The sequence below is a fragment of the Centrocercus urophasianus genome, unplaced genomic scaffold (assembly GCF_019232065.1).
Source record: "Centrocercus urophasianus isolate 14NV4802_14NV808 unplaced genomic scaffold, USGS_Curo_1.0 seq_10, whole genome shotgun sequence".
Classification (NCBI taxonomy): domain Eukaryota; kingdom Metazoa; phylum Chordata; class Aves; order Galliformes; family Phasianidae; genus Centrocercus; species Centrocercus urophasianus.
In genome coordinates this window covers 66,660,154-66,677,645 of record NW_024884142.1, presented here as the reverse complement: position 1 = coordinate 66,677,645, position 17,492 = coordinate 66,660,154, and the positions used below count along the sequence as shown (strand labels likewise).

The 17,492-nt window shown below is 42.2% G+C and overlaps 2 protein-coding genes across 4 annotated transcripts in view; both read right to left on the bottom strand.

Annotated features, from left to right (window-relative positions):
* The window catches only part of MTR (5-methyltetrahydrofolate-homocysteine methyltransferase), a 48,329-nt gene extending 42,061 nt beyond the window's left edge, over positions 1 to 6,268 (bottom strand). The window contains 4 exon segments of the mRNA XM_042817790.1: positions 4,902 to 5,042; positions 5,045 to 5,168; positions 5,170 to 5,263; positions 6,126 to 6,268. Coding sequence (XP_042673724.1) covers positions 4,902 to 5,042; positions 5,045 to 5,168; positions 5,170 to 5,263; positions 6,126 to 6,268 — 502 coding nt within the window.
* A 7,767-nt stretch (positions 6,269 to 14,035) lies between these two features.
* Positions 14,036 to 17,492, bottom strand: part of ACTN2 (actinin alpha 2) — a 63,950-nt gene continuing 60,493 nt past the window's right edge. For all 3 annotated transcript variants that reach the window (XM_042819805.1, XM_042819787.1, XM_042819796.1), the window contains 2 exons: positions 16,755 to 16,913; positions 14,036 to 15,421 (listed from right to left, as the gene is read on the bottom strand). In XM_042819805.1, the coding sequence (XP_042675739.1) occupies positions 15,263 to 15,421; positions 16,755 to 16,913 (318 nt within the window). In that variant the 3' untranslated portion in view covers positions 14,036 to 15,262. The remainder of the gene's footprint in view (positions 15,422 to 16,754; positions 16,914 to 17,492) is intronic.

Here is a 17,492-nt window from a genome sequence, read left to right as displayed (position 1 = left end):
CATCAAGCTCTCATATAAACTAGTTTCCAACACTGAGAAGCACGATAACTTCAACTAGAGTGACAACTGAACAACGCAGAACTGCTTCTTGGTACCAAACACCATACTGTAAGTAACACACAAGTGCCAACCAGAAGGCAGGACCAAGGAAAAGCAATTCTTCAACTGAGTCCAAAATTCACAAAAAGCTACAGGACCTCTTTTTTGCATTAGAATAGTAAATAATGATTTTGCATTTGTGTTAGTGAACAGATGCTACAATACACAAACAGATAAGAGCCAGATAACATTCTGCACAACCACAAGATCTCTGCAGCAATGACAGAATAAAATTAATCTGGCTAACCACGTGCTGATTATAAAATGTTGGATTGGGAAATTTTTGTTCAGTGTTTTCTCATTGTTATCACTGAAGTAGAAAACAACTGAAGTTTCAGAATAATTATTAGAGATGAAGATACAGTATTCTAATGCTTTATGATCTAAATGAAAGCTCAGCCCAAATATAATGCAGAAATTCAAAACCATAAATAAAACCACAATAAAAAACTATATCTTGCCCACGATAACACAAAATCAAGTAATCCAACTCCTGCTCTTAGACTCCTCCTATTTTTCTACAAGCATGTTGATGAGTGAAGCACAATTGTTCATCCTCTTTCATTCAGCTTGTGCTTGCTTACTCTGAGCAAACACCTGTTTTGCATTTTTTTGATAACATGTTACATTATCATCAAAACACTTGCAAAAAACATCATTTCTGAAACACAAATATGTCCTTATATCTCATCACAACTCACAGGCGGGAGTACTTAATAATCATTGTACCTACTAATGACTTTGAATCTTTCCTTCTGAATTCTTGTAGTACAACTTCTGTTTTGACACCAGTATTACTCAAAATAAATAATGCTACAGAGAAGATGAGGCCCAGGGTCAAGTATTACAAGGTTATATTTATACAAAAACCAAAGAAGACCTGCTCTAAATCAGCTCTCCCAAAAAGAGAAGCCGAATAAAATTTTCAAGTGAACATACTTGCTATAATAAGTATGAAGCAACTGAAGGGAAGATGAAAGTACCAAAAGGAAAAAACTCCTCACCCTCAAGTAGAAATTTTGAACACCAAACAGGCAGGCTTAGCAGCTTCCTATACAAAAGCTTAAACCTATTCATATTAAACTACCAAATTATTCATGAAAATAAAGTCAATCTTCAACCTAAAGGCTTTCAAAAGCAAGACCCAAATACCGCATATCAGAAAGCGTGCCTGCACTGCAGACTTATATGAAATGTAACTCTTTCACATCAAGAGAGCTGCAACCCAATGAGACACACGTGAGAGCTTGCTTTCACTTTAAAGTGGTCCCAAGGTCAGTGATACAACAGGGAGACCACTACAGCCTCACCAGCTGTGCCATGCCATTGCAGTCTCCCCCTCCTCCATGCCATAGGCCTTTACCCCTCGTACCCTTTGCTTCTCTCTCACACACTGGGAAGCACACAGACATTCAGCCATCTCTTTGGTTTTGGACCCTGCATCTCATGCAGCCCGCTTTGCTTTCTCTACAGCTTGCTTGGCTGAAGATACACCACTTTAGTGTCCTGTTTTCTACCCATAGCAGCAGTTTTCTGCTTAATCTCTGCTCCCAAGGCTGAAAAGAGCCTTACTCTGAGAAGCTTGTAAAACCTGTACCTCTTCAGGAGTATCTTAAAGAGGCTGCAGAAAACAGAGTGGGAATCACGATGGTGGCTGCCACTGCCAGACAGATTTCATGCTACAAATGCATGGCACAACTTCAAGTTCTTTAAAATCCATTTAACCTATCCTTGCTAAGGGTCAACCCTTCATCCATTAGGAAACCCACCCTGCTTTGAGACATGCTCTGGCACAGACAATGCAATTTTCAAGTCAGAAATAAACTCTACTGACAAATCCAAGGAGAGCCCAGAAATCAGGCAGGATCAATTCATAAAAATGCTAGAAAGTGCTGAACTTTATCCCTGGGAGAAAAGTGAGGCTGGCAGTCAGTTCTACTAAACCAAGAACCATCCTCCTCATTCAACATTCAACTCTCATAATTCCCCTCTCAAAAAGAGTTAGGATGCAAGAGCCGGCTAAAGAATAAATGAAAAAAATGCTTGGAGATATTCCTAAGCAAAGGAAATCAGTCTGTTCTTGCTGTTTCCTTTTTATTACTTTCTTTTATTTACAAGCCCTATTCCTACCTCAAATTGCTCAGCCAGAAGTTGGGGGGGAAAAAAAAGCATTTTATGAAGATCACTGGGGAGCCTTAGAAAATTGGTTCCCTCTTTATTCAGATGTGTCATATGAACAAGGGAGTCGCTAGCTAAAGCAACTTTTATCACTCCTAGACGTTACCAAGTAATTTTGCCCAACACTTGAGATGTCTCCCCAGTACAGCTGTCTACTTTTACAGTTGTTCTGTGACTAAAAGATATAAGCTTTGCCCATTTGTAACCTAACATTTCCAAATGCAGCAGCTCAACAGCCCCAGGGATGAAACAAGACATTCCTTCAATTTGCCTAAAAACACTTTTCTTTTTTTTGCTGCTACGATTTTCAAAAGGTACTTTTTATGCACCTATGCTATAAATCTATTAGCATAAAGCCATTTGGCAACAAGTCCCTGGGAAGAAATAAAGGATTACAATTTGCTTCCAATGTTTTAAATACCCAACCAAGTTGTGAAAGTAGACATTTCATCACTTCACTGTGAAACAACACGAATTAAGGAATTACAAGGAGATTTAGACACTTAAAACACCATTCACTAGTTTGACCAGGTTCTGCCCTAATCAGCAGAGCAGCTGCAAATTGTTTATTTTAATTCAACGAACTAACACTGACTCACAAAGGTCTCAGCAAGCTTTCTCCACCATTCAAACAAGTATATTAAAAAGCATGCAGAAAAGCACCAACCATAGACAACAGCAGCTAGGAAGACCGCTCCTGCTATTAGCCTGCCAAAAACTACTGATGACAATTTTGTAATCACTCACTGTTTGATTAATTAAATCTTCCTCAGCTGGATGCCCTGTGGCAGCACTGAGTTTCACGAACCATAGCAAGAGTCAGCAGACAGGTTCTCAGCAGTAACCTACTGTTAACCTATTTGTTACCCCTCCTACCCAAGCAGGGTCTCACTGCATGGCATGCCCTGCTGCTGAAGAGACAGGGAGAACACGCATCCTTTGCTGTACTGCCAAATATACTCATCATCAACTACTGCCTTATGACTGTGCAGTGTGGATCCACAAACATTCCCACAGGCAGCATTTGTTTCCATCTGAAACAGGACTTTCCTCCAACAGCCATTGTTCTCAAACATTAGAAAATCACCAAACTATAGAATCACTAGGGTTGGAAAAGACCTCTGAGACCACTCAGTTTGACTGTCAGCCCACCGCCACCACAGCCACTAACCACATCCCTCAGTGCCACACCTCCACGTTTCCTGAACACCTCCAGGGATAGCGACTCCACCACTGCCCTGGGCAGACCATTTCATTTTCTCACCAATCTTTCTAAGAAGAAACGTTTCCCAATATCCAATATCTGAACTTCCCTTAGCACAACTTGAGACCATTACCTCTTCTCCGGTTGCTGTCACACAGCCTCCTTTCATGCAGTTGTAGGGAGCAATCAGGTCTCACCTGTGCCTCCTCCAGACTAAACAATCCCAGCTTCCTAAGCTCCTCATAAGACTTGTGCTCCAGATCCTTCACCAGCTCTGATGCCCTTCTCTGGATACACTCGGGGCATCAATGTCTTTCTTGTTGCGAGGGGCCCAAAACTGAATACAACGTGCAAGATGTGGCCTCACCAGAGCTGCATGCAGGGGGGACGGTCACCTCCCTGCTGCTTCTGGATGCATTATTTCTGATACAAACTAGGATGCCCTGGGCTTTCTCGACCACCTGGGCGCACTGCTGGCTCACGTTCAGCTGAGTGTAAACCAACACCCCTGGATCCTTTTCCTCCATGCAGCCTTCCAGCCACTCTGCCCCAAGCCTGTAGCATTGCCTGGGGATGTTGCTACCAAAGCACACGACCCAGCACTTGCTCTTGGATACACAGCTGGACTCAGCTCACGGCTGCTGAAAAACCCCTTCCCATTTCCCGTTTCAGCCACGCGTAGGTTCTGCAGCGGCAGGACAGCGATGCTGTGACAGCACCCAGCACGTGGCAAAGCTGTAAGCAGACAGAGGAACCCGGGCAGCCGGCGAGCAGAAGGGCGGCATGCCTGCTCAGCACCACCCAGAGCACGGCAGGGGCTGCACAGCCGATTCCCTGAGAAAGATTATAAGGGAGAGAGCCCGGCATCCCTGCACAGAGCAGAAAGCGGTGGCAGGCAGAACTGCCCATTTCAAAATACTCCAACGCCAAAAGGGGCTGATTTTACTTCCCCTCCGCTTTTAATATCTTCCTTAACCCAGGAAATGCGACTTGTGGCTTAGAACCAAGGAACAGCTGCGAGCACGCCCAGGCTTCGCTACAAAGCGGCAGCCTCAGAAGGCGGGCTCTGTTTTGCATCATTTTTATTTTGTTCCCGACCGAACTCCATCCGGCGGCACGGAGCAGGTCTGGGAGCAACCCCTCCGAGACACCGGCACGCACGGAAGCGACCGACAGCTTTCCGGAACGAGCGCCCTCACCAGCTCCATCCCCGCTCCGCTCGCGGCCGGGCTGAGCGCTCAGGACAGCCGCACATACCCGGCCGGCTCGGAGCGGCACGAGTACGCCAGCGGCGGCCCCCAGGCTGCCGCCGCGCCCCCTGGCGGGCGAAGCAGCTGCACGTGCCCGGCTCCGCAACCCGGCCCCCCGCGGCCCCCCGCCGTCGCCGCTCCCCGCCCCGCACAGTGCACGCGCCCGTTACCCGGCGGGTCCGCGCCTACGCGCGCCATGCTGCCGGCACGACGCAGCCCGTCGGACGAGCACGAGCCGCGGGGCCGCCGCGCCACCCCCTGACGCGCGAGCCCCGCCCCGAGCAGGGCGGCCGCTGCAACCGTTAGCGCTGCTTCGCGCGCCCGCAGTCTCTCGCTTTTCGGGGGTCAGGCGGAGGTCTGCCACGGGAATGAGGCAACGGCCGCCGCTGTTGCAGCAAACGGGCTAAAAGCCAGGCTAAGGGATTGGCTTGCTTCCACTCTGCGGCTCTGCTCGGGGCTGGATGGGGAAAACGTCCCCCCCTCCCATCCGGCTTTCCTCGTAGCGTTACGTGCCGACGGTAAGGCCTGCCCCCTGCTGGGGAAAGCTGGGAAAAGCACCTCTGGAATATGGCGAGAACGCTTGTATCGCCCCTAACGACCTTCTGCAGCGCTAAGGAAGCAAACCCATCCCGCGTTACGAGATGTCTTTGTCTTGCGTGTTGTGTATCACCAATTTGTACGAAATGAGCAACTTAAAGCACGGTTTGCTTTACAGGTGAACAAAGCAAATAAAGCGTGTTTAATTTTGTCTTAAGAGTTTCACTTTTTTTCTGCTGTGTCAGTACAGCCTTCAGCCTGTTATCTGAAGACTCACATTGTGAAGGAAAGCAGGTCTGTTCTTGCTGCAGATCAGCCTCTCAAAAGTCACACTGAGGAGAACTACTGCTCAAGTTTGCCAAAAGCTGGAATAACTGAAGGGAATAACCGTTGCACTCAGAACAAATGTCAGTAGTTCAGATGCCAGTAGTAACCATGAATAGCATTGGCATTTTAACCAGCTCCATCTTTAAAACAAGAAAAGAAAATGGAAGGATGTAAAATAGACTGCTGAGCAGCCTGTCCTGCTTTCCTCGGTTCAGTAACTTCAGCAAACAAAGAAAATTCTGTACTGTCCATGAAGATATAGAGGCCACAGATTCTGTGTAACAGGACAGAACTGAATTTGTTTCCTTCCTGTAGGTGTCTGAGCTTTAGTTGTGTGTGATAGTTGGGAAGAAATCTCAGAGTGGTTGAGGTTGTGGGAGCCATTTGGGGTCATCTAGTCCACCTCCTGCTTCAGGTCCGGTCACCTAGAGCACATTGCCCAGGATCACATCCAGATGGGTTTTGAATATCTCCACAGGAGACTCCACAGCATCTCTGAGCAGCGTGCTCCAGTGCTCAGGCACCCTCACAGCCTGGCCCCATCCTGTTGATACTCTCCCTTAAGTAACTTGTACATATTAAAAATATCCCTCTCAGTTTTCTCCTGCGGGTTAAGCATGCCCAGCTCTCTCATCCTTTCCTCACAGGAGAGACATTCCAGACCCTTGGTCATCTTTGCAGCCCTTCACTGTACTTGCTGTAGGAACTCCATGTCTTTCTTATACTGTAGCACCCAGAACTGGACGCAGTACTCCAGATGTGGCCTCACCAGGGCAGAGTAGAGGGGGAGGATAACCTCCCCTCTGCCTACTGGCTGCACTCTTCCAAATGCAGTCCAGGATACCGTTGGCCTTCTCAGCCACAGGGGCACACTGCTGGCTCATGGACAACCTACATGGTTGGTTGGTTTAATCCTACAGGCTAAATATTTACACTCAAATTCTGAGAGTAAATTTTTAAGACGTAAAACCAGTTGGTTACAAACCCTTTGAATTTAATGTGATCTAGAAACTTAAATCAGCTCTCACTTCAGTCAGCGGTGATGCAAGTACATGTAGAAATGTAGCTTTAGGATTAAATAATATACGTCTAATTCAGCTTCATAAGAAATACAGTCAAGCCTAAAAATCAACTGGGCATAGTTGAACTTGCATTGTAGAGACCATGCTCTGGTTTTGAATGATGACATTTGCAACAGAGCGGACCTGACCTCTGGGCAAACCAGTCCAGTGATCAGCCCAAACTCTCACTGCAAAATTGTGCCCTGAAATTCCAGTGTAAGTTGCTGATTGTCTGGAAAATCATTATTTTAAAAGTGTAACACGGGAGGTGGAATAATGTACAAAAATCAGTTACTTCTATAGACTGGTTAATTTTACCACTTTCACACAGAATTTTCACACTTTATTGGAGATAAGCAACACTTTAAGCACCATTCAATCAGGTGATTTCAGGGGAGTATATTGCCTTGTTTGACTTTCTACAATTGCCAGCTTTTTTGTCATGCCATGCAACACTATGGGATTTTTCTCTGACAGCAGTTCAGGCTAACAAGCTCAGTCTCCACAGTTGCTTTGTGGCAGCAGATCTTTGCACCACAGATCAGCACGTCCATGCGTGCACTGATGCGGTTGTTTGTGTAACTGCTGCAAAGTAGGTCAGTAGGAAAAAAAAAAAAAGCAAAAAAAAAAAGAAAAGCTGGAAGTTTGAAGGTGCTCCTGACAAGGATCATTTTGCATAGTCCTGTTTACTCCGCAGTCTCACAACCAGTTTGAGCCAGTTTGACAATGCACCACTGCAAACAGACAGTCCTAAATTCTACCCTGCTCCATTCTCGTGTTCTCATGCCTGTCTCCGTGCAGGTTCTAGCCTTCAAAGGGCACTTCCTTAAACGTCAATTTTCAGTGAGAACGGTTCTCCAATCCGATTCGTCTGCAGCTGTGCAGTCTCCAGAGCTAGTAAAGGACAGTAGCAGGAAGAGAAGGCAGCAGCACCTCACTCTCAGTTTCTGCTTAATCTGTGTGCTTTATGGACAACTGAGTGAGTGCAACCAACGCAAGATACTCTCCAGAGGCTCAGCAGAAGAGCACTGACTGGCTGAGGGCAGTGATTATCAAACCAGACCATCCAACAAGGGAGCAGTTAGAAGAAACATTACCTTTAATATGATTTGTGGTGCTTATTGGAAGATTCTGAGTCCTTAATCTTGACTTATTTTCAGTGATTACCATTACTTAGCAGTGCTAAGAGTTGTATGTGTGTCACTGTCCTTATTCTGCTGCAGGGTTTGTTTGCAGGAAACCTTCAAGAACTTGCAATGAGAATGCCCTTACACTTGAAAGTGTTTTTCCTTTGTCTTTTGGAGTGCTGTTATCATTTTGCTAATTTAGACTACCTAAGCACTTTTCCCTGTTTTATATTTAAAGTAACACCAGATGCAGCTTAGAATTGCCAGAGCAATGGGGCAAAGGATAGTAGAATATAAAGATGCCATTATCTGGGAAAATCTTGCATCCTACTCCAGCACACACTTTGGGATGGTGAGTTAGGAGCATTATGGGTGGTCAAATTAAACTTTAATTTGGCATCGTTCTTGGAATTTATTTAGTATTTAGAGGTAACCTATATAGTGGTCTTGGAAGCTGCTTGTTCCCCATACGCAACCTAATAAATGCAATGGCTGTTAAGTATTCTGGACCTCATTTTAACAAATTTAAAGGTAGCAAAAAATAAATGTGACACTAAATATTCCTTTTGTAGAAGTGCTGAAGTTCTCAAATACCTTGTCAGTTCTGCACCAGAGCTCTAGTTTATCTGATTTATTGGGTTGAACTGTCAGCATATAAATAAAGAAAAAGGAGGAGTGTGTCTCCAAAAATAAAGGTAGTGTACTATTGTCAAAAGAAGGTGGGAGCAACTCCTTTGGATAGACTGTAGACTAATGACGTTTTCTGTTTCACATGGGGAAAACATCGTTATATTATGATTACGAAGAGTTGTGATGCAAAGCTGTCTTTATGCAGTTTCACAAAAATTTGCTTCCAACGTCAGCTTGAGACTAACAACAGAACCAAATGTAATGCTGCCAAGTTAGCCCTATTTAAACATCTGTTGCACACACTATCACGCATGCAAACATCTGTTGTCATGCTGAGCACCGTGGTTTCTGAAGGTGGTAGGAATACTTCAGTGCAGCTAACACTGCAACAGGATTTAACTCTGAATCAAAATAGATATCGTTATCTAAATAAATGTTCAAGTCAGATCACATTTTGGCATTTCAACTATATTTGGAGGTGTTTTCAAGCTACTTCTTTCCCTGCCTTCTGCACACAGCTAAACTTACTGGTTTTTTTGAAAACAGGGAGTGTTTCAAGCAAAGCAGTCTTTGTATTTTGAGATCTGGTTCAGCAGTTTTTTCTACTTAGACACCCATGTTTTCACATTGCACACTTGTGTAGGTAGGACCAAACACTGACCATTAGGATGCTCTTTTAGCATTTGACTGTGTGTTTTAAATACCTCTGTAGTATTCATTACTGAACAATGGATTTTATTCTTGTATTTACCTGTCTCTGTTCCTACAGCCAACAGACCCAATGGCTATTCACATAAATAAAGAATAGTGGGATTATTCTTGTCGACAAAGAACAGTCACGCTTCGCAGGATTATATCCAAGTAAAGCATTCAATTTCCATTCAATAATTAATTTTCTAGACCCCATCACTTGAAGAGTGATCTTAATGGCCAAAATACAAGTGACTTCCTGTGTTTACGTCAAATTAACATTTTCTATTGCAGTATCCAAATATTACCAGTAGCCAAAAGAAAGCTGATGGCTTCAAGATCAGTTCTGTGCAAACTTCAGTTAAACCTATTAAAGCCTATTAAGCCTATGCATTTTAGAGGAATATCAACTAGTTACCACAGAACACATTTTGTACATCACTATTTTAAGAAGAACTCGAAGTCTCCAACACTTAGCATATTAAAGTGAACTGAATTCATTTTTTTACAATTCATTACGGAATCTGAGTTGATCAAAAAGTGCATAAATACCTAAAATTGCTGAAATGCAAGCACAAAGAGGAGTAGGAATTCATACGGGGGTGTAGTTTTACAGCTTATCTATACTGCTGCACAAAGCTGTGTTGACTGCTTTTAGTTTGCTACAGGTTTCATATGATCATAACATTTTGTAGCAGTCTTTAGGCGTCTACATCAAGTCAATAAAAGAGAGAGGAAGAAGCAGGCTTGCCAGCTACCCCAAGATAGCATAAAAAATGAGGAATAGGGCCAGTGTGTATTTCAGGACACACACAGCTGGACATGTGCCCCAAGAAAAGCTGGTGAACATTGAGCTCAGAGGTGTTTTGTTGTGGAGCAGAAGGCAAGCAGGAGCAGTGACTTCACAGGCAAGGACATAGTTCTGCAGTAGACAAGCAAAAATAGCAATTCCAATGATCCTAGGAGGTTCAGCCAATGGTCCAGTGCACGCTACACAGACAATCCATAGTCATGGGATGGGACCAAGGCCAAGTCTCACAGACTATACAAGACAGCATACGCACAACATAGCACAAGCAAGGAGTGAGGATTCTCAGGGCAGTTGAAGACTACTGGCATATTTAGGGCCTTAACCATAAACAGACTCACTCAGAAGTGCAGACACAAGCAGTTGAGGGAGCTGTCACAGTACAAGGCCTAGGCAGCAGGAGCATGAATGCACTAGAAATGGCACCGCACTCAACCTGCCAAGTACATCAGTTTGTATTCAACACAGCTTGAGATCCATGAAAAGAGAGGAGTACTGTAGGGAGGTCTGGCCATGTAATAAAAAAGGAAAACACGAGAAGTGCAGACAAAGGTACGTACTGCAACTGTGTGTATTCTGCACTGATAGGGAAGACAGAGCATAACAGACAAGAAAAAATGGATACCTGAAGGCTGTACAACATGATTAGCTTTAGGGAGCTTCAAGAACTACTCCCAACTCTCAGCCAAGGCTCCATTCCAGTGAGGGCACAACCTCTATTAATGTAGTTTTCTCTCATTGAACATCAAACCTTTAGAGATTTTCTGAAAGGGCAGAGGGAATTCTTGTGTGTAAAACACCTTGAAAGACCAATGTCCTACTTAGCTTTGTCTGACTTGCACAGAAAAACAGTCCTGCATGTTATCAACTGTTAGAAAAGTGTGTTTATAGACAATCCTCTTTCCTTTAAAGGACTTTGAAACTGCACAATTCATCAGTTTGGTTTAAAGTCTAACTTGCTAGACTTAATCATTTTATCCCTTTGTGAAAACTGCATATGATCACAGCCATAGCCGTGACTTTTGCTTTACCCTTTTTTACAGGAGGCCACAATATCCTCTTTCTCCAAAGTAGTTTGAGGCATTGCTACCCCTTCTCATCTAATGCATTCAATTCATTCCAGGTAGGAGAACAGAGAGGAGAGCAGAATGCTGAAAATCTTCCAGATCTTGAGATACGAAGAAATACTCACAGGTGGTGTTGATTCTAAATCTCACCCAGCATTGTAAGGAAGCCTCTTGCATCTGCAGGCAGTAACCACAGCATGAACAGGAGACACTGACAGGGACTCTTGCTCTAGCACAAGTCCTTCTTTTGTTATTTGATCTAATATGAATTTACTCATATGTTAAAACAGGTGTCAGGGAACGGCCAAGTGAGTGTACTTTGTCACTCTAAAGGCTTAATATTTACAGCTTATGATTACTTACAACAGTCAGGTCATATTTTCTGCTTAGTTTTCAATGTCAATGTAAATAGCTTCTTCTGTAGCCTATGATGTACAATATTTCCCTTTGACTTGTGCTGGGTGGTTTTTGTTTTTTGGCATCTCCTTTTGTCCCGTAAAACTAAAAAGTTTATTTATGGGCTTTTACACTTGTACAGTTTGCAATGTATTAAGCAGTCTAAGATCTGACAATTCCTCAGAAATATCAACGAGAATTGCTGTGTCCCATCTGTTCTTTAGATTGTCTTAGCACACCGTACAGTACCACACATAATAAGAGTCTTTGCTGATGATCTGAGCTCCTAGGTGTCTTCAGAGGACTATAAGAGAAAGCAGATTTGAGACTGCCCACAGTCTCTCTGAGCACATAAAAATATCCTGTATTTCCCTCCCCTTCTTGCCTCTTTAATTTGTACTTCTACATGCATGAAAGCAAATAGATCAGGGTAAAGCCATCTGGAGGGTAAGAGGAGGGTAGAGCTGGCAGATAGTGTTAATCAGGCTCCATTCTCCTCTCCCCTCTTTGCTGCAAAGAGTTGAACTACCCACAAGCACTGGATTTCACTGCCAGAAGTGCTGGTAGTCTCTGGTTATACCTTCATTTTGCACACAGTGCACTAAAGCCTTTCCATGTACAGCGGCATACTACCAGTTCTGCCCATCAAGGGATCTAATTTAGAGAGTGCTCCAGGCACAGCAGGTTAGTCTAAGGATACTATGTAAGACCAAAGGGAACAATACTTCGTTTATTGCCTCTGTATAAAACAAGAATAACTTATTTCTGATCAAGTAGAAATAAAGTGCCCCCCATCAAAATCAGATTCAAGGGAACCTTGAGATCACTAAACTGGATTTAAGTCAGCATCCTCAGTCAGGAAAATGTAAACTCTAAAGGACAGCTGTTAGAAGTGGGAAAAGACCATCTTAGAAAGGAGCTGGTGTCTGAGAAAGAAAGGAGTAATCTATGAAGAAACAGGAAAGTTGCATGAAGAGCTATGCTTCTTCAGAAAAGGCAAACAATCAGCCTCTGCCAAAGCAAATTCTGTCTGTGGAGTAACACTTAAGTTAAATGCCACCATCATCAAAAGGGGTAACTACTCTCAGCTAGGCGTTGAGACAAGAAGCTATTCCAAAAGGACTTTGACAGACTATTTGTTCTGCTATAGCTGTTCTTATCAACTGTTCAGTGCAAATAAGGACAACTGGGCAACCTGTGCCCTTGGCCTGGCTTGAAGAAGCAATATCTTAATGAAAAATCAGCCTGAGTTCCCAGAAAAGAGAGAAGTGAAGGATGGTCAAATGGGGTCAGTCATAAATGAATGCTTTTAGTTGTTTTTTTTTCCTGAAAAATATTTACTCCAATTATTTACTCGGAAATATTTGTACTCCAAATATTGAATCTGTAGAGTTCACAGTCTTCTTAAGGCTGAGTGGATCAGAAATGCAGGTGGGCAGTATCTCAGCAATTTAATGTCTGACAGCATTAAGTCTGCCATATCTATTCATCACAGTCACTCAGGCATCCACCAGACACTACTGGTTTTCAGCTAGATAATCAAGATTACTAAAGAGTTTATTAAAACTCTTCATTAAAACTCGACTGGGTTTTGCTGCTGGTTTTTTTGTTTGTTTGTTTGTTTCAATTCACAGAAGGAAGGATTTCCTCTGTCCTGGATTGCCTAAGGAAAATGAAATTAGAAATTCTGGCAGGTTAAAGATAAAGAGATAATAATTGAAAACAAAAGCCTCAAGGATCAGTTTGCAAAAGATGAAAGAAAAAAAAGCAAACTTTTTTTCCTGTTTTTTTAAACATATTCAATAGCATGCAGGAGAATTTATGGGAATGGTAGATCCTAGTGAGAGAAAATAAAAAGCTCTCAGACACACTGCAACAGGAGGAGGACAGAATAAATCTTTGGCATCAGTATGCACTGTCCCACTAGTTGCATGAAACTGTGACAATTAGAGATAGACAGATTTATTTTTTTAATAGGACTTGGCCTACCCAAAAGGCATTTGGCTGGAAATGTCATTGCTCTAAGGCAGAGCTTTCCAAACTTTGCTTGTACAGGCACTGTCATCACAAGAAAGAACAATGCTGCTCCATGTCAGTAGCAGCAGTGGAGGTGGTAGCTTCTGGCAGCGTGCAGGGCTGCACTTGCATTGGTGGAGATGTGATTGATTGTAGCCTTGATTTTCCCTCTGAAGCCATCTGCTGGCCTCTCCACACAAGGTGGTAAAGGAAGAGTGACTTGGTCATTGTCTTCCTCTGGGATTAGTTTAAAATTGCTCACATCACAGGCACCTTACCTGCAGAATGCTTATTTTAGGAGTGAAATAATACAGAGAGTGATTATTTTTAATGCTTCCCACTCAAAGATATCAAAGCAAGGCCCAACTAAAGCACTGTTGGGTACTTACCAATGGCTTTTTTAATGCATGAGGAAAAAGAGATGCACAGAAGTGTTAATGCCAACTTTTTCAGTGGTAACACTACCCTGTTCATTCTTAGATCCATGTCACCTCATGGGGCCTCAGATGTATCTTCAGCAGTGTAAAGAAACACATAGCATTTTTTTTGAACTCTTACTTTCACAGACAAACTTCTTTTAATTTTTCAGATGTATATCAAGTCCTTAGGGGAAAATACTAGATGATTCCAATGACAGAAGTCTCATAAGGTTTTGAAAAGCAGACTTTATTTAATAGGCACATCATTGCTTTAATAGCACTGGGCTGCACAACTCATTTCACCATTTGTAAATGGTTTCGTTAGATTACATTGCATTTCCTCAGTGACAGTAGGATTCAAGTAAAAAAGTTACTGCTTTTTTTTTAATAATTTCTCAAGATGGAAAAAAAAGAAACAGTAGAATTACTAGTGCACAGGAACATAATACAGACTGAACTGCCTGTGAACCAGCAGAAGTCAAGACAAACTGTAAGTTGAGCAATGAACACTTAAAGCTGTAAGACAACCACAATACATTTGCTAAGATGGGATTTTGCATTATGCAGAATGGAGATGAATGTTGCCCACTAACACAACATGGGACTGGCTTTCTTATACCAAGAAACAAAGACTGTCCAACACAGACAAGAATGAGGGTTTCAAAACAAAACAACTTACATAAAATTAGGTTCCCTATTATTTCTGATTATAAAAGTACTCTCTCAGCTTGTAAAAGTTAAAGGCTTAAGAGAAAAGCACTGCTTACATAACTCTAAACCTGCAATTTTAATCAGCTTTTCAGGCCTTTTTTTTTTTTTTAACCTATTTTACAATTATTTGTGAGAATATAAAACTGTCTTCAGGAGACAAAAACATAGCATTCTTAATTTTTCAGTAACTAAGTAGTTACTTGTTTGATATATTTCTCCCCTGAAAAACTTCATTTTACCATTTTACTAAATTTCACCAGCAGAAGCATGTAAAATCAGAAAACATGAGAGGAAAATTGCTTCATGAAAGTAAAATGCGTGATTTTAACATAGTTTTATGAACGTTGTTAAAAGAAGCTTATGTGGCATTGAAACATTCTAAAAAATGGATAAATATTTTGTGAATCTTAATCAGTAGTTTCAATGTTCTTAGGACTTGCATTTTATTTTCATAATAGATATTTCCAAAGTTAATAACTTGCATTATTTTTTTTTTCTTTTTCTTTAAATATTTTCTGGCATTGTATAGGACAGACAACCTAAAACCAACATTGCAGAAATCTAGCGTGCTGCACACATTAACATACACTAGTTACTTTAGTAATAGAACTTTACAATGAAGGTACCTACTGCATTTGTAAAACTCCTTTTTTTAATCGGCTTGTCAAACCTTTTGAGAAGCAATCTGGGCAATCAGGTGTGGTATTTGTTGTGTCTACTGTGAATATAGCCAATTATAGAATTAGAGATCGCTCTCTCCATACAGTGCTGATGAAAAAGAGGTGTAATCCAGAGCTCCAGGAACGGAACCTGGGCCCGTGTACTGTGGCATTCTCTTGATGCAGTACTGAGCCTGCTCAGGAGGCAGCTCTCGACGCAACTCATCTGCCAGGATATAAGGCTGTGAAGGGGGAAATGATGGACAAATTTAGTATGTATTCTTCAGAGACATAAAATATATTTATTATGTGACTAATAAGCTCAGATGTTCTGCCTACTTTCCACGTGTTTTTCTTGGTCAACTCTACCTTTAATGATGAGTTGAAGGAGACAATCTTACCAACAAACCGATTAGGTCAAAATCCAGTCTCAGTCTGGAATGTGTGCAACTGTGTGTGTTAGCCAGTGAGTACCATGCAGCCATGGATAGCCTGCTACTAATGCAGGAGCTCATTCCTAGAGTGCCTCACTGCTGCTTCTGCAGTGATAGGACCAACATGTCTTCAGTTAGACCCTGTTAGTTTCAACAGCCTAATGCATTCATTATGAAAAATGCACTATTGCTCTTAATGATTTGCATTTATGATATGAAGGATGCAGTCATATCAACTGATAGCAGAATCAGCATTGTTTAAAATAACAACATAATGAAAACTGTATTTTTCTGAGACATCAGCATTCATCCTCCATATGAATTCTTATTGAGAACACATCTGGAAATCGAAACATGTTCCACAGTAAACATGCTGAGAACATGTCCTGAATTTAGAATGTGGTCCATAACTGAGGTCACAGAATCAGTAGAAACTGCTAGAATGAGAAAATCAGTAGAGTGAGCCTGGGCAAATAGATGTGTACTGCTCTGATCTCTCATTTCTCAATAGCACAGGATAGGTTCTCTGGCAGCAGGAGCCCTCTGTCCTCCAGAGGCTACTGTGTTGCCACTCAGCTGTAGGTCTAGCTGTCAAGAGGAAAGCATGCTATATTCTGGATCCTCCTCCACGTACCCTAATGGAAGCATTCTCCTCCTCCTAGGATGGGAGGATGCCACATTGCATCACCCTACTGACCCTGTCAGGTCACGATCTGGCTCACAATTAGGTGAAGTCTTGTGCAGTTGACACAGGCTATGTTCCAGGGCCAAACTACACTGAAACACCCAGACAATGTCGTGTAACACAGAATGAGTTCTCTTCTAATTAAGGCTGCTGTAGGGAAATAGGCTCGTTGTGCAATATATCAGTTATACCAAAATTGTTTAAGTATTGTCTAAGAAGTCTGATTTTGTCAGCTCTTTGCGATGTGAGGGGATACAGATCAATCCTTGAATTCAGTACACATTTCAGCTAAGAGAGTTGGTACCAAAGAAGAAGAAAGGTAAATGCTTTCTCTGAACTATTACAAGTTGAAAACAAAGCGCTACTATTACTAAAAACCTTGTACAAGGCTTTCTGCAAGTAAAGGCTGAAAGGAAGAGCTACTGAGTTCTTACAGCCAGCAGCTAGATGACTGACCTTATCTGAAGCCAGGATTCTGAAGGAAGCTATCACTTGCTCAGCCGTGTCCGTATCTGCTGTTTCTCTGGTCATGAAGTCAATGAAGGACTGGAAAGTGACGGTTCCTTGTCCATTGGGGTCAACCAGAGACATGATTCTAGCAAACTCAGCTTCGCCCTTTCAGAGAATCCAAAACAAACAAAAAAACACAAAAAACAAAAAACCAAAACCAAAAAAAACAGGATGGTCACCGTAATATCAATCTCTGACAGCCCATACCTCTCATGAACCAATAAGGAGCAGTGGCTACAAACACTCTAAAGCACCTTACTGACTTCAGAACATAAACGTCACAGTTAGTGAAATCTGGGATCTTAAGTGACTACTCATCCTTTGTAAAATGGCCCTGGTGCTTTTGAAAAAAATATTATTTGTCCCAAATACATAGCATTTACCTTCAATTAACTTTTTCAACTTCTCCTCTTTCCCATTCTAATAATTGTTAAACTTGTTTTAACACTTCATTTCTCATCCCCCTCCTAAAATCAGTAATGTTCCCATTGTAATTAAGATATTGCACAAGGAAGTGAAAAAATATCCCAGGAAGCCACAAGCAGCTTCATTGAACTGAGAACTAAGAAAAAAATACCAGACAGTTCAACTTACTCAGATCTTTCTGCTACAAAAAACAAACTGGTATGAGTGGGGGAAATTATAAAATAAATCAATGAAAGAAATCAAATGCAATGCCCAAAG